Raw genomic sequence first — 17,817 nt, forward strand, 5'->3', positions numbered from 1 at the left:
TTCTTAGAATTAATCCAATATTAATCCCTTAAACCCCTTTTCTCCTTTACAAGAAATCACACAAGTCTTTGCGTCTTACTTAATTTTTTTATGAGTAACCACCTTTTGTTATCCGTGCTTCAAAAACGGACGTTTCTGTTTGTACAAGGATTTAGCTCCATACATTTATGGAATAAAAAAATATGGAATAGCAGCTGTGGAGCCATTTTCATTTACGGAGACCTATTCACTCAAAATTAAATAAATATGATTAAACAAATACTAAATAAATAAAAGTACAAATACCTTTCATTTCAAATACATTTACATAAGTAAATGTTTTATAAGAATGAAAAATTCCATTATTTATAAATTCTCATGAAATATATTAAAAAATACCATTAAAAAAATTCAGGAAATTTTAAAATACAAAATTTAAAAATTGATGAGGTATATTATCTGGCGATGAAACTATCACATTTTGGCAATTACCCTACATATCACCTGCCACACCAGAGGAAATAAAACAGGCGTCTTCTATACACCTCGCCCCACTGACTTTAATCACACCTGCCCTGTGGCCCTGACATCTTGAAGACCTTGAAGAGACTGGTCATCCACCTCCTGTGTCCTGTGGTAAGATCTTCAGCAGGTCACTTACCACCCAAACATTGGGGATAAAGACGTTGTCACCTTCCTCATGCACAGACCCCTGTCCCACCTGAAGAGGTCTAGAAGCACTGTGAGGATCATGATCTATAATTTCTCTAGTGCTTTCAATACCATCCAGCCAGAACTTCTGAGGGATAAGCTGGACTGTACAGGAGTGTGCCACTGAGTGACAGCAAGGCTCCAGGACTCCCTGACCAACAGGCCACAGTTTGTGAGGTCCAGAGCCTGTGTGTCTGACATGGTGATCTGCAGCACTGGGGTGCCTCGAGGGACTGTTCTGGCTCATCTCCTCTTCACCATATACACCACTGACTTCACTCAATACACCACAAACATCCTCAGACAATTCAGCCATCGTTGGATTCAACAACGGTGATGAGAACGAGTACTAAGAACTTAACCGTAACTTTGTAGTCTGGTGTGCTAGATCTGCCTCCAGATTAATGCCGGAAGAGCTGGTGGTAGACCTCCACCAGCGTAAAAACACCCCTCCCACCCCGGTGAACATTCAGAGAATGGACATCAACATGGTGGACTTGTACAGGTACCTGGGTTCAGGTTCACCTGAACAAAAACCTGGACTGGACTACCTTCACTCAGGGTCTTTACAAAAAGGGCCAAAGCAAACTGCTGCGCAGACTGACATCAGTATGAATAAATGTCATTCTGAAAAAAAAACAGTGCAATAAATAAATCTGAAAAGGCCATTATTTTTTAAAAAAAAGTCAATAAGTAAGTATGCAATCTATAAATAAAAATTCCCTAAAAAATTAAATGGAAAAAACCCATGAAATAATTCTCATTTTAAATATATATTTAAAAAAAGAATAAAAAACAAATATTATAAAAAAAGGGTAATGTGTAAAAACCCCTGAAATAAACATTCATGTATTTTTTAATCTCTTTGAGCTTTTGTTTGACTCCTGGGCGTATTTACTCATTCCAGTATCCATTTACTCTTAAATAAAAATTAATTTCCATCCCTGAATATATAGAAAAATAATAAACTTAAAGTAAAAAGCAGAAACGACCGGTCATTTGAGATATAAAAGTGTTTATTTACACCTCATCTTAAAAAAATGTACAAACATAGGAGGGGAAACAAATATTTCATGCATCAGGATGCAAAGACAGATAACGCCGTAAACAAACCGTCTCATCACATCAGACTCGTCATTCCTGCTGCCATCAGCCTAAAAGAATGAAGACGGAAACATGCAGGTTTCCTGATCTTTGGCTTCCAGCAGCGGAACAAACTCTAACAGAAATCCTGTTGAAACAGAAACTTTTCAGTCAGGGTTCACAAGCCTCAGAGACTCCAGATGTACCGTTTAAAATGAAGCAGATTACCTTCAACTGGAGGAGACTGGTCACATCGTACCGGGTCGTACTTTCCATTTACATCACTTACCATCAGTGAAGACTCAAACCTGAGAAGATAAAGCAGCAACGATCTTCTTAACTGTTAATAACATTTTCACCAAAGATGTGCTGACAAATCCTAACATTTGCTACTCAATATTTATAGACATTAGTTTCCTCAGCTTTTAGATTTAAGTAACTTTTACAAAACTACAGCAGTAATATCTAGTGTGAGGTGGAGTTTAAACAGTATCTACCTTGCTCCTTCAGGGTGTTGGACATCTTCTGAGGATGACTTACCATGAGCTGACGTCTCCTGTATTTAGTTTAAAACCTACAAAGAGCACAAATACTAAGAATACCAGGACTGAAAGAAATTCCTGCTACATTCATACACAAGCTATTATGCTGAAATGTGAAGGCGTGACTGAGGTGAAATGGGAACTTGATGAAATGAAGGATGTAAACAGACTTTACTGTCCAAGATAACGCAAAGAAATCTGGTTAAAACGAGTCAACATGGGCTCGCTAACGCAAGATGGCGACTGAGGGAGAAAGTGGCTACTTGCTCCACGGAGGAGTTCATGTGGGTCAGTTTTCTGTCCAGTTTAACCCGACACGATATTCTGACGACACGGAAGAGGCTGCAGGTTTCAGAGTCAGATGCCACAGATCCATGATGATGGGAGGAAACATCTGCCTCGTTTCTGATCACCAGTGGCTTCAAGTCTGGCATTTTAAACATGCAAAAAGCAATTTTTTTTGTGTGTTTATTTAGATTTTCAACATGTTTTCTGTTGCTTATTAATATAGATGAAATTATATGATGGTTGCAAACACCTCCATGCAGCCACTGAAGCAAACACGCAACAGTCAGATATTAAATTACAAGTCTTTAATGCATTCTGTAGTTTGAGCAGCTACATCATGCTTCCTGCACCGACTGAGGTCCAACGGTTCTGCTACAACACCATGCGGTCTCCATCTAGTGCTACCGCATGTTCTCGTCTGCTTTCCAGCCGAACGCCAACAAGTCCAAACGCAAGAAGATATAGATTTAAACCTTTATGACGCTACAGGTCTTTTCTAGCGGCACATTCAACCATCTGTACTGAGTTTGAAGGCTCTAGAGAAGAAGCGTGCCATTAAAAACAGGTTATTAGCTTTATTGACATATGATCACCTCAAACGGCTCCTCAGTCCGATCCTCCATCAAACCACTGACATCAGAACCTGTTTAAGTATCACAAATTCTGCCACGATGGGATTCATATTCAATCTAGGATCCAGATATCGATATATAGCCGTTTTAACAAGATCACTTCCATTCATGTCAAATCAGAAAAAGCCACTAAAATATTCAAACCTAATTTAATCCTGAAACACAACATTTAAATGAAAAACAAATAGACTGCACCGCACATCTTTAAATGTACACATCATGTATTTGGACGTGGAGTAAACCAGGGGTCTGCAACTGTTCCACTGGCTCTAGAGGAAAATAGTTTAATTCTGTGGACAGATTAATTTACAGCCATTTCCAATGATGCTGGCTTCCCCATACGCTTACTTTGTGTTGAGAAATTAGTTAACAGCCGAGCAAAAACGAAGAAAAAACTCAACCTCAACTACTGCTGCAGGTGTTGCAGCAACCTGGACAATAAGGCCGTTTACTGGCTGAAATATTGGAGCATCTTTTGCTGGACTTTAAAAATAAGGGTGAAAAAGAAAACGAGAGAGGAAAGGACCATTTAAATAGATTGATGCTACTGAACAGATAGAGCCACTGTGTCGATCTGTGAACTCTGACGGAAAGTTTGACATTTTCTCATCATGACACATAAAATACAATAAAATGTTCAAAATAATTTTTAATAACCAAAACTTTTAAGCGTCAAATAGGGTTTGCACCTCCAAATTATGTTAAATTGGTGGGACAAATGGTAAGAATGGCTCTTATTAATAAAGGTTGCAGACCCCTGGTGTAAACATTAGTCCCAAACCAAATACTTTTACAACTTAGCTACAATAACCTTTTTTTTTTTTAATACCAGATCATCTTCCTCGCCACATTAACGCAAAACGTTTGACTATTAGAAGAAATAAAATTAAAAACAAACATCTTAAAAAGGTCTTACATATGCTCATTAATGTTTTACTAATATTTCAATTGATGTTGCTGATCATTAAATAAATAAAAAAAAAAAAAACCAAAAAGGGGATTTTATGGTTTTTTTCTTCACAGCGAAATTAAGTTCAACACTATAAAACCCATTTAGAAAAATTCATCTACGCTTCAAGCTGAAATCTATTCAAATCTAAAAAAGAATGAAAGTCAAAGCAAAAGAACTGCACGACGCCTCAACTATCCCCAAAAAAATAATAAAAAGAATAATTTCACAGTTAAAAAGCTGATTTTGGAGAACTTCCGGCGGCAATGTAGAGCGAGGACGCATGTGAGAGGGCTCCCGTTTTTCTTCGACTCAAACTCAAATTTGACCCCATCCAACCCATAGGAACTCAACGTAATCGTCTCTTTTGCGAAAGCCAAGTTTTTGTTTTGTTTTTTTTTTCAGTTTTCTCCAACAAGTATGAGCAACTCCAAGAGTGCTAAACAGGCCCACGGCATGCAAACCCCAGCTACTCGCGCCGCCACGTCAGCTTGCAGCAAGCTAGCATCGTCCGCAGCTAGCAACAATCCTCCAGAATCTCTATCGGGACAAAGCACCTTAACAGCGTCCATAACTTTGGATCAATTGACTGCGGAATTGACAAAACAGAGAGCTTCATTAAAGGAGGACGTCTCCTCCTTAATCCAAGAATCCATTAAGCCATTACAAGCCTCACTGGACACCTTGCAAACCACGGTGAATTCGTTCCAAAGGCGCCTTACCTCTGTGGAGTCCACAGCCGGGGATAACTTCGAACGCTTGACGGTGGCGGAGTCTACAATAACTGAGCTCAAAAATCAGAATAAGCTTCTGCTAGATCGCCTTGATGACCTGGAGAACCGTTCACGCCGAGCCAATCTCCGCATACTGAATATTCCAGAGGGAAGCGAGGAGGGTAGGGATCCGCTGAAGTTCATAGGAGACGCTCTGATGCAGATGATGGGTCCCGACGTGTTCACCGCGCCGCCTGAGCTTGAGAGGGCTCACAGAACCCCGAATACAAAATCTAACCAGAGGAAAACCCCTCGCGCGTTCCTGGTCGGCTTTTCGAAATTCCAGCAGAAAGAGGCTGTTCTGCGCTGGGCCAGGAGCCACGAGCTTATGTACAAAGGAGCTTCGGTGAGGATTTATCAAGATCTGAGCACGGCGCTCGCCAAAAAACGGGCTGCATTTAACGACGTCAAACGAGCGCTGTACCAGAAAAATGTCCGGTTTCAACAGCTGTACCCAGCCCGGCTGCGTGTGTCCTATGGAGGAGATGTCTTTACACTTGACTCGCCCGAAGAAGCTAAAAAGTTCTACGATCAGAAGTTCAGTGAATGACGGAGGTATGACTGTATGTTATCCTGAACTGCATAATCCATTCATAATGGGGAGTTTTGACTGATATACATGGGTGGACTCCTGTTGAGCATATGGCCTCACTGTTTACATTATGGCTACAGGGAGTAGGTTATGTTAATTTGGATTTAGATTTCATCTGTATAATGTTACAACAGTTTCCTCTTTTATTACTTACCTATTATTTATTTAATTTGTTATTTACCTTCTCTTTTGATGTTGTGGTTGTATGTTTTATTTTTCCTCCCTGTCTCCCTAAGTATTCTTGACCACTTGGACATTTTACCTATTCAATGCTGTATAGTTTCTTTAGTGTTTTATGATTACATATCCCTTTTGTATAGAGGGTCATTCAGCACATTTCTGGGAGCCCTCTTGGTTAGATCAGTATGGAAGAAGTTTCGCTAGAAGTTCTTGTGAACGGTGTTAAGCCTGCAGCTTGTTACAGTTCGAGGTTCAAGTATAGGCATTTTGTTTTTAGCACAGTTTGTGCTTGGGTTTTAGAACAAGGTTTTGGGTGGGTACTCCCGTGGATTTCTGCACTTTACAAAACGACTTTACAAAAAGGCCACTGTCATAACGGCAAACATACCAGGTCCTATGTTACTCCTATCACTACATTTTTCCACAAAGTATGGACCAAAGAACGGGTGAAAGGAAAGCCAACGTGAGATTTATTAGCTGGAATGTGAGGGGGCTAAACGGTCCTGTAAAGAGAGCACGAATTTTTAATCACCTCAAATCCTTGAAATGTGAAATTGCATTCCTTCAAGAAACCCATTTGCAAGTTAAAGATCAGATCAGACTCAGAAGAGCTTGGGTTGGTCAGGTTTTTCATTCAAATTTAAATTCTAAGACGCGCGGTTCTGCCATATTGGTACATAAAAAAGTCCAATTCAGTGCTAACGCCATTGTTTCAGACCCTGACGGTCGCTTCATTATGGTCTCTGGGCTTCTCTACAATGACCCAGTGGTTTTGGTTAATGTATACGCCCCTAACTGGGATGATGATTCATTCATGAAGAAAATAACATCGTTAATACCGGACTTAAACTCCCATAAACTAATCTTTGGAGGTGATTTAAACTGTGTAATTGATCCGATACGGGATCGGTCAAATCCTAATTCTACCAAAACATCAAGAATGGCTCGATCGCTGTCGGCATTTATGGAACAAATAGGGGGTATCGATCCGTGGCGTACTCTATATCCACAAGGCCAGTCCTTTTCTTTTTTCTCCCCAGTACACCATTCATATAGTAGAATAGATTATTTTTTTATTGATAGATCTCTCCTTCACTTGGTATCAAATGTTGAGTATTCAACTATAATAGAATCAGATCATTCTCCTGTACTTCTAGATCTTGTGCCTTCCTTAAACAACAAAATACACCCCCCCTGGAAATTGGACAAAACATTACTAGCTGATAAGGACTTTTGTGACTTCCTTTCCAAAAAAATTAGTGAATGTGTAGAATTTAATAAAAAAGATGTTTCCCCATCACTGCTTTGGGAAACACTGAAAGTCGTGATCAGAGGGGAAATTATCTCATACACTGCTAGACTTAATAAATTGCAGAAACTTGAACAAGATCAGCTTATTAAATCAATAAGTGAAATAGATACCTTATATGCAAATGCTCCCTCTCCTGAACTTTATAAAAAAAAGCTGGACCTTCAGACTAAATATAATTTGTTATCTACTGCTAAGACAGAACGTTTACTGCTGAATTCGCGAGGTCATCTTTATGAGCATGGAGATAGGGCAGGCCGTCTCCTCGCACACCAACTTAAGCGTCACACAGCCGGTCAACAGATTCCCCAAATTAGGTCATTGAATGGCAATCTAACAATTGACCCAGATGAAATAAATGAAACATTCTCATCATTTTACTCAAACCTTTATAAATCAGAAACAAAAAATGATAATAGCGACCTGGAACATCTTTTTAGTGGTTTTGTTGCTCCATCTATCACTGACAATCACAGGACTGAGACTGAACGTCCACTGCAACTGAAGGAGGTTGTCGATGCCATATCAGCAATGCAGAGTGGTAAGGCACCTGGCCCTGATGGCTACCCCATGGAGTTCTTTAAAAGATTTTCCAACCAGCTGTCCAAAATTCTACTGGACATGTTCAATGACTCTTTTTCCCGAAGTTCACTTCCAAGAACGCTGACTGAGGCTGCGATCTTCCTTCTACTGAAACCTGGTAAAGATAATACTGAATGTGGCTCATACCGCCCTATCTCCTTGCTAAATTGTGATGTAAAGATTTTAGCCAAAATTCTAGCCTGCCGTCTGGACCCAGCGATGCATGATGTGATTTCAACTGATCAGACTGGATTGGTATCTGGACGTCAGCCATTTGCCAATATACGTTGTCTTCTGAATGCTATTCACTCCCCTGCGTCCGGCGTGGTGCCTGAAGTGGTCATCTCGCTGGACGCAGAAAAAGCCTTTGATAGGATTGAGTGGGGATATTTATTTAAGTGCCTAAAAACGTTTGGTTTTGGTCCAAATTTTACCTCATGGATCAGGCTCTTGTACACTTCCCCCATGGCCTCAGTGATTACAAATGGGAAACGGTCTCAGTATTTCCAACTGTCCAGAGGAACCCGTCAGGGTTGCCCAATCAGTCCTCTTTTATTTATATTGGCTATAGAACCTTTATCCATCATTCTCAAATCATCAGCCCTACTTAAAGGAATTAATAGGGGAGGAGAAGAGCTTAAAGTATCGTTATATGCAGATGACCTGTTATTGTACGTTTCTGACCCCATTTTATGTATACCCCATATTTTAGATGTTCTACAAACATTCGGGACTATTTCTGGATATAAACTAAATTTAGGTAAAAGTCAGTGCTACCCTGTTAATGACTTAGCTCTTCAGTTACCTGACAATGCCCTGCCATTCCAGATGTCTAGAAATGGTTTCAAATACTTAGGTATTAGTATCACAAGAAATATGGAAAGTCTATATCATGCAAACTTCCTTCCCCTACTTAATAAGACTAAAATAGATCTTAGGAACTGGAGAACACTCAACTTGTCCCTTGCAGGCAAAGTAAACTGTATTACAATGACTATACTTCCGAAATTTCTTTATTTGTTTCAGTGTATCCCCCTCTATATCCCCAAATCCTTCTTCAAATTAGTAGAAAGAACCTTTACCTCATTCATCTGGAGTGGTAGGAGCCCCAGACTGCGCTTAGAGCTATTACAGAGACCTAAACATCAGGGAGGTTTGGGACTCCCAAACTTACGCCACTATTATTGGGCTGTTAATATTCAAAGAACTATGTTTTGGCTGCAGGCACCAGGTTCTAATTGGATTCGCCTTGAGGCGTCTTCATGTAAATCAACAACACTTGCGGCCTTGGTAGGTTCTAACCTGCCTTGTTCTTTCTCACAGTATGTTACGCATAATCCAGTTGTTGTAAACACTTTAAAAATATGGTTTCAATTCAGGCAGGCTTATGGATTTAAACAATTACTTAACATTAGCCCTATACGTAATAATCACCTCTTTCCCCCAGCTCAGGTGGACCCTGCATTTACTCTCTGGCAAAACCAAGGGATTATTAGGTTTAAGGATATGTACTTTCATGGTGTATTTGCAAGCTTCACTGACCTTTCACGTAAATTTGCTCTTCCTCAGTCCAGCTTTTTTCGGTACCTTCAAGTTCGTCATTTCCTTCATCAGCACAACCCAAACTTTCCAAACATGCCTCCAATGTGGATGCTAGACGAGGTGCTAGAACTGGCGGTCAACTCGAAAAGACTTGTGTCCAAGTTAAAGAGCCATATATCAGCTCTTGATAATACTAGTCTTGTGAAAATAAAAACAGGTTGGGAGGAGGAGCTCGGATATGAAATAGATGAGGATATGTGGAATGCCGCCTTACAAAGAGTCAACAACAGCACGTCTTGTGCTAAACTGAATATAATACAGTTTAAAGTTTTGCATAGAGTCCATTTCTCAAAAGCAAGGCTCGCAAGGATATATCCCAACTTAGATCCGAATTGTGACCGATGTCAAAAAAGTCCAGCCAATTTAACCCACATGTTCTGGTCGTGCCCTGCCTTGGTGAATTATTAGTCTATTGTCTTCAGAATATTTTCAGAGGCACTCAACGTTAACTTCCATTGTGATGCGGTGGCGGCCATTTTTGGTATTATAGGCCAAAACCATCCCCCAATTAAGAAAAGCCACAGAGACATATTTGCTTTTGTAACATTAATTGCAAGGAGAAGAATTTTGATGCAATGGAAATCAAAAAATGCTCCAAAAGCATCCATGTGGATTTCAGATCTGATGCAGCACATACAGTTAGAGAAAATAAAATACTCACTCAGAGGATCTAAAGATAAATTTTTCACTGTCTGGGGCCCAATTTTTAAATATTTAAGCAAATTTAAAACCCTGCCTGAGACCCCCTCACATTCTGGAATCTCAACATTTCCTAGTTATCAGTTTGCAAACTCCTTTCAACATATCACATATTGACCAACTATGGATTTGGTTAAAGTAGTAATTTTGGTTAACTAATCTGTCTTGGACAAATGCTGGACAGTATCCATACACAGGTTGCCATGACAACGGCCCAACTGGTTCACCAGCCTTCATCCATAGATGCCCTTTAGAACTTTATTCTTGTTTTTGCCTAATTCTTTAAACCATTTTGTATATCTGGGAGTGGTTCTATTGGGTGTTTTTTTTTTTTTTTTTTTTTTTTTTTTTTCAAGACTAAAACATTTACTCTCTTTTTTGGGGGGGGAATGCTGGCAGAAATATTTTACAAATTTGTAATGACTGTTATGCCTGTCTGTCACTGTTTCCAATAAAAAAATAAATTAAAAAAAAAAAAAAAAGCTGATTTTGGTTTCATGTGTTTATTAAAAAGCCTTCAAATAAAAAGCAACTTGGAGAGTAAATAAAAGCATACAGGACGGGGCTGGAAAGTTTACTTCCGCAAGAAAAGAACACAAATATCCAAAAGAACAAAAAGCACACTGTAGATTTTGATGTTAAGCTAAAATGTCGCAAAATTTGGATTGTTGAACAAACTCCCACAGCAAGTATTTTATCGTTGAACTTCTAAAGCGACTTTTCTTTAGCATTTTATAAATTAAAAAAAAAAAAAAACCTAACTTGGAAACAATTTTCCTTACAAACACTGCACATTTTGATTTTAATGCATTCCCTTGTATTGAAAAAAATCTCTCAGCTCCTTAGAGATCATTTAAGAAAGGAAAAAGAAAACTGCAAAGTGTAAAGTTTTAAGGGTTTTTTGTAAACTGCGTCACACTTGAATAGTAAAGACCTTTCCTGAACAACATTTTTAAGATTTCTTTTAACAGTAAAACAAAAAGGGGAACAGAAAAAGGCATAACAACTCAGAAGAATCGTAGACATGTAATCATATGTTTTTAAATATATCTGCAATATCTTCCAGTTAGCCTCAGGCGAACGCAACGCAATCCGCCATAGACGTAGGGGGAGGGTGTATAGCGCCACGTGCATCAGCAGACGACGATCTTGTCATATGCTAAACCTGGAAAGAGAGCACACCACACATATCAAGGAGTGCGTTTTACTCAGGACTCGCGCATCCTTTAATGGTTGTATGGCTGAAGTAGATCTGCAGGAATTCAGAGCACTGGTTTAAGAAATTAAAGCGAAACTATATCAATTTAGGTATTCAGGTCTCTTTCAAACATGATTTATGAGGTTATGAAACAATCACTTCTGTTCTCACCTTGTGTTACGCTCCTCCCGGCTAATAGTCTGTATAGCGAGGTAGCAGCGGCGGCGGCGGGAGCGTTACCCTCTCTGAGAAGGAGTCCCTGGGACGAGAAACTGAATACATCGGAGTTCTGGACATCGGTGAGAGCCGAGACCGCTCATAGGAGTACCCGTTACCAGCTGACGGAGGAGGCGGAGGGGGGATCCTTCTGATAGGGCTCCGATCCCTGACCGTATAAGACGAGGGAGCCGGGACCGGACGCCGCTCGTACGGGTCGTGCGCCACCATGCCGAGACGCTCTCTAACCAGCGCAGAGGAAGGAGGCGGAGGAGGAGGGATGGCGCGCCTGTCGTCGTAGCTTGGGCTGCTGTAAGAGCGGGCTCTGTATTTCTCGTAGTAATCAACCATCCCATAGGCATCTCTTTCGCCATAAGCACGCTCGGGGTAAGGCGCTCGTCTTGGGGGGATGGGTGGAGGAATGGGTGGAGGAGGTGGTGGAGGAAGAGGGTAAGCAGATGGGCGAGCTCTATACAGAGGCTCAGGCCTCTCCCCTGGGTAGCGAAGAGGGTAATAGCCACCTCTACCTGGCGGAGGTGGATAGTCCTCCTCAAGTGGCCCCTTCGGCCTGCTTTTTGATACTTGAACGTGAATACGCTTTCCTGAAAGAGGAAAAACATTGGCCCTCAGATCTTAACGACTGGTATAGAAACCCCCAAAGCAAACCCAGACCACATCGCCACACTTACTTACCCTGAAACTCTGCATTATCCAAACCCTGCAGAGCATCCATGGCCTCGTCAGAATTACTCATGTGTACGAAAGCAAAGTTCTTGACAATCGAGCACTCTGTAACTGTGCCATACTCTTCAAAAAGCTCCCGCAGCTCGTTGTCAAAGCCTTTTTCAACGTTAGCGACGTGAAGCTTCACAGGACCCTGGTTCTTCCCTCTGCTAGGCTCCACATTGATGGGACGGCCATTCAGCTTCTGGAGATGGAGCTCACGGATGGCTTTCGTGGCAGATTTACGGTCATCCATGTGGACAAACGCATAGTTTTTGTACTTGGCACATTCTGTCACTGTGCCGTACTTGGTGAAAAGAGCTTCGATTTCATCTTTCTCCGTCTCAGGAGAAAGGTTTCCGATGAAAATCTTCACCATCCTGCAGCGTGCTTATCTAAAAGAAAGTAAACATAGGTTAAAGACAAGAAAGAGGAAGCAGAAACAAGGGCAGAGCGAGTACAACTACTAATGTTCTGTAAGGCCATTAACCTGATGTTAGCATTAAGCTACATAGCAGTGCTAATCTAGTTCTCTGGCAGCAATAGATTAATTGTAAGATTATGTGGGGAAACCATGTCATATTTAGTTTTCAGTGAGTGTATTTAGGGACTACACATCAACTCTGTGAATCTAGATTTTCACACTCAAGCTGAAAAACTATAAAGATGCTCAAAGAGTATCTCAGTATCTAAGTTACTTAGCTCTGTCTAAGCTAGAGTTACATAATCCAGTTTAATTTCACCCTTTAAAACTGGATGCTGGTTTTAAAGGGTTAAACAGGGGGCTAGATTGATTGCTGGTTGATTTTTAAGTAAGCTACGGCATGACAATGTGGACAAATACAGCATGTGACAAGTTTGCAAAGGAAAATAAAAGAAGGAACAGAAAGCACGATTCTTTTTGTACAGGACACAGATCAGGTTAAGACAGACCCCAGCCCTGGTATCAGCATCCAACGTGGAGCTAGCCACACAGGTCACTGAACCCCCTACTACCACATCTAGCTCCACATACTGCATCCTAAAAGGACCATCTTGTAGACCTCTTAGCTCTGTTTCTAAGTGGTCCGGCTTGGTATGGGACGGTACAAATTCTTTTCATACTAGGAAAGGAGCTAGAATATCCAATAAGAGCCATCGTGCTGTTGTGGGACTCTTCCTGGGGCCTCAAACTTACAGATCATAAAGAGTGGAGCCTGACATGCCCCAGTCCACTGATTGGTGAAAATAATCGTCACATCCCTACAACTCAGCAATAAGAACAACGTGGGAACTGCACCGTGTTAAAATATACCATGAATTCTCCTCCTTTGTTTCTGTGTCACTTTCTTTGTTATAAAACAATGTCGGCTTTGCGCCGGTAAGACATCAGGTTGTTATGTAGCCGACATATTTATCACTATTCAGCCACGTAAGGGTATGAGTCAGTATGGAAACCCAATATAATCAGGGTTTACATAACTAAATCACACCAAACCATCACGTCCTGCTGAAACAGGGCTAATCGTGTGTTGGATATAAAGGACCGTTTGGGCTTGATTGGCACAGATGTGAAGATGGCGACATTTACAACATGCCAGCTATAAAAGGTGAGGTGGTACACCTGATAATTCATGTAGAAAGGGTTACTGGCTGCAGAAGCAATAGGTTAGTGAATTTAAATGCACCAGTACCGATCTGGATGAAACGCCCCTGTTTAGATGAGAACATCTCTTTCCTCCACCAGATTATGAGGTTTGTTATTCTCTGATACACAAGTCCCAGCGTTCTTCTGTCAGGCGTCCCGTCACAACATTTAGGACTGTTCACTCTTTCAGATGGTTCAGGGTAGATCTGCCATCAAATCCAGTAAAGTTGTTTCTATATTTTTTTGTTTCTATAATAAATAAATACATTTCCTCATATTGACTGTGTATATTTTTACTGTTTCTTTTGCTTAAACAAGATGCTGAAATTAATTAATCCTGTATATTTGGACATCTGTCTTCTCCTTTTATAAATTTATGGAAGGTGTAGGAACTTCCACCAAACACAAGGTAAATACCAATGTGTGAGACTGAAACAGGTGAAACAGCATCTAGATCTGAACTTCATTCGTTGGTCAGGAGACTGTGACAATCAAACTTTTTTACAATTCATGTTTCTAACTACTCATCACCTCTCTTGTGAGTTTATTACACTAAAGGAGTGTGTTTTCAGCCAGTTTTAGACGTGTTAACACAGTTTACCTGTGAGAAAACTGAAAGTGATACTAAACAATAGCCGATGCCCCGAAAATGCCGGAGAAAGCTCCGGTGATTTGACGTGTGCATTCTCCATACGGGAACACACTCATGTGTGCCCCACCCCATAAAAGTCTAGCTCCGCCACTGTACAGAAAGCAGCAAACAAGTTTATTTTCAGCAAGCAACTGAAACTAAGAGAAAAAAAAAGATATTTAATCTCATTTTAAAATTGATTTGTGATTGTTGTGTGTGTATAATGATTAGAGTTTGTCTTAAAACCACTTGAGTTCAAATACGGCGGATTTTAAAGAAGCTGAAACCAAATAAGTTCCTGACTTGTTCTTTCCTGGTCACAGAGAAGCTAGACGTGTTGCTAATGTTAGCATTACCCACTAAATACGATAATCGTAAAAGAAACTACATTAAATTAAGAAAATATCAGAAGTCAGATATCAACTATATTGTTTGTTACGACTGTAAACCGGTACAAAGTAAATAAACCAGCTAAAGTCCAGAGAAAATAACTTCATACTTACGATTTACTTTAAGCCCAACAGTGAGGTCGATAAAAACTCAAATCATATGGTAGTACCGCAGGCGGCATGCGCAAATCTAGGCGTGTGATTGGACCATAGACATGTCAATCAATATATCTAGACTGTGATTTGCTAATACTTTGGCGGAAACTTGTACTGGGGCGGAAAAGGTTGGCCTAACTTTGCGTGACTTGGCTGTGTAAAAGTTTCCAAATTTAATATGGTGCTTAGATCGATTCCTCCTAACATCGCCTCCTTAGCACATAGTATTCACTCTGATCTCTTTGTTACTGTACCGGTTGGCCCTCCTATGATTGATGGAATCTCTCTTACTGATAAGAAATGTAATAACATCTTCATTAGAAACTTGTTTGATCCTGTATCAACTCCCACATGTAAAGTCAGATGGACAGTACTGGAGAATGGACTTTGGACTTCAATTTTTCTGTTGCCATATCAGTATGTGATTGTCAACAAAATCAAAGAAGTACTGTATAAAATTGTTCATAGATACTATCCTGTGAAAGCTAATATTTCTAAATTTCTTCCTGATGTCTGTAACAAATGTACTTTCTGTGGTTGTGAAGGTGAAACCATTGAACATGTTTTTATTGACTGTTTTCACACTACATCATTTTGGTTCCACTTACAACAATATTTAGCACAAAAATTAAAAAAAGAAATATCTCTTAGCAAATATGACATACTCCTTATAATCAATAATCCTTGTTTATCCTCAAGTGAAAAATATATATCCAACTTGATCATTATCCTAGCAAAATACTTTATCCACAAAATGATCTGGCTAAAAAGAATTCCCTCCTTTTATATTTTTAAATCTACTGACCTTAAAAATTACTGGAACACTATTGAAAATATCAATTCGAAAAATAATAAATTGACCAAAACAATTAAACTATATCATCAATTTAACTTTAGCACATAGCAGACCTCTGAGTATTTTCTTGTTTTGTTTTACTATTTGTTTGTGTATTTGTACGTCTATTGCATTCAAAATATTTCTCACACTGTACATGTTAAAAATGCAAATGTATTGCCATGATGTTACTATATGTACAATAATATTTGTTCATTCAATAAAACATGGAAAAAAAAAAAAAAGTTTCCATTTACTAACAGAAAATTATTCAAACGAATAAACAAAACTACATTTATTATGTGCTTTAGACGTGCCAGTGATAGAAAATGTGCAGATATATAGAAAGCAAATTTTTAGCAGTAATTAAAACTTATACATTTACAAAATAGCAGTGTTAAGTTGTTTATCTTCAATTAATTTTTAATATATTCTACATGGTTTTTTGTATTATTATTTATAATAACATATATAATGCATTATGGGGGTTTTTCGGTGGGATCTTTCCTGTGTCTTCTCTTAATTTGATATTCTCAAAAATGTTAAAATATTTTTAAATTTCCATAGTTGTTACTCATTTTTGTGCATGTTAATTTGTAAAATAAAGACATAAAATGCAACATTTGATTCTTTTTAAATGATTAATTAAACAAATCAAATCTTAAAAAAAAATAATCTTATAAGATTACATAATTTTCTTTAAAAAAATACACCGAAATAAATTATATTTTGATTTAATAGGTAAAAAAGAGAAAGAAAGAAAAAAGATTGCATGTCATAATGGCAAAGTACCAGACAGTTTACCTAACATTGTTTCCTTTATAAAAGAAGTAACTCAACATGGCATTACTCAAATATGGCTGTAAATGTAAGTAATGTAATTGTGAAAATGATCTTAAAGAAAATGAAAACGGTAAGTGATGTGATAATGATCTGAGGGGCATTAGAGCAGAAAGCTTAAAAAATGTTAAATGTGAAAAAATAAATTTCCCCCAGATTCTGAGCCTAGCATCTGAATGTGGAGCTGAAATGGAGACTCATCAGACCAGCAACGCTTCTCCATCTTCTATTGTCCAGTGTTGGTGAGTCTGTGTGAATTGTAGCCTCAGTTTCCTGTTCTTAGCTGACAGGAGGAACCCGGTGTGGTCTTCTGCTGTAGCCCATCTGCTTCAAGGTTAGAGGTGTTGTGTGTACAGAGACGCCATTCTGCAGACCTTGGTTGGAATCAGTGCTTATCTGACTTTCTGTTGATTTTCTATCATCTCCAACCAGTCTGTCCATTCTCCTCTGACCTCTGACATCAAGAAGACACTCTGGTCCGTACAACTGCTACTCACTGGATATTTTCTCTTCTACAAACCATCTCTGTAAACCCTAGAGATGGTTGCGTGTGAAAATCCCAGTAAATACTCAGACCAACAACCATGCCATATTCAAAGTAACTTAAATCCTTTTTCTTCCTCCTTCTGATGCTCAGTTTGAACAGGTTAGTGGTTACCAACCTCTCCAAACTGTCTTCTTGTCATCATCTAATTTTATAATTCAGTCCTAAAAATAAAGAGAATCTTACCCGATGAAGCAGCACATAATGCAAAGGGGCAGAACAGAGATGGACCAGGTCTGGAGGATTTGATTTATGACAATAAATGACCAGCAAGGGGAGACAAAAAACTAACAGAAAAGAAGCCACTGAAGCATCTTTCACCCGCCTCCTAAACTATTACCTCAGGAAAGACTAATCTGACTCACATGCACAAGTATTCTATAAATGTTCATATGAAACTACAGTCTATGCCTTTGTTTAACCAGCGAAGACCTGCAGAACTGGTTCAGTGGTGCCCAAACACAATACATGTTATTTAGACAGTGAGTCATTACATTTATTGTCTGAAAGTCTCACAAGCCATAAAACTGACGATAAGGGTTGAAAGAACTGTTTTATCTTTATGACACAGGTACATTATTTTTTTAAAAACTTTATAGTATGTTACTGAAAGTACTGAGACGTCTAGGACATCTCATTCTTAATCGATAGGGTTGCTCCACCCTTTGCATCCACAGCGGCTTCGGCTCTTCTGGGAAGGCTCTGCACATGGTTTTGGGTGTGTTTTAATGGGATTT

At 39.3% G+C, this 17,817-nt stretch overlaps 1 protein-coding gene across 6 annotated transcripts; it reads right to left on the reverse strand.

Annotated features, from left to right (window-relative positions):
- Positions 1-1,656: 1,656 nt before the first annotated feature.
- Positions 1,657-14,880, reverse strand: LOC121639884 (RNA-binding protein 4.1-like). Of its 6 annotated transcripts, XR_006010264.1 has the most exons (5): positions 12,029-12,453; positions 11,291-11,937; positions 2,271-2,347; positions 2,002-2,081; positions 1,662-1,921 (listed from the first exon to the last, which is right to left on the reverse strand). XR_006010264.1 is itself a non-coding variant. In XM_041985473.1 (4 exons), the coding sequence occupies exons 2-3, from the start codon at positions 12,435-12,437 to the stop codon at positions 11,312-11,314; spliced, it is 1,035 nt and encodes a 344-aa protein (XP_041841407.1). In that variant the 5' UTR covers positions 12,438-12,453; positions 14,820-14,880; the 3' UTR covers positions 10,409-11,086; positions 11,291-11,311. The 6 variants fall into 6 exon arrangements, 4 of the variants coding, with proteins under 4 accessions (XP_041841409.1, XP_041841407.1, XP_041841408.1 ...); XR_006010263.1 differs by having other exon boundaries at positions 1,659-1,921; positions 2,002-2,347; XM_041985473.1 differs by lacking the exons at positions 1,662-1,921; positions 2,002-2,081; positions 2,271-2,347 and adding exons at positions 10,409-11,086; positions 14,820-14,880.
- Between the last annotated feature and the right edge of the window lie 2,937 nt (positions 14,881-17,817).

The sequence above is a fragment of the Melanotaenia boesemani genome, chromosome 5 (assembly GCF_017639745.1).
Source record: "Melanotaenia boesemani isolate fMelBoe1 chromosome 5, fMelBoe1.pri, whole genome shotgun sequence".
Classification (NCBI taxonomy): Eukaryota; Metazoa; Chordata; class Actinopteri; order Atheriniformes; family Melanotaeniidae; genus Melanotaenia; species Melanotaenia boesemani.

Coding starts and splice junctions, on each gene's coding strand:
- LOC121639884 (XM_041985475.1), bottom strand. CDS start 12,437: ATGGTGAAGATTTTCATCGGAAACCTTTCTCCTGAGACGGAGAAAGAT. Junction 11,938..12,028: donor GGATAATGCAGAGTTTCAGG/GTAAGTAAGTGT, acceptor TTCCTCTTTCAG/GAAAGCGTATTCACGTTCAA.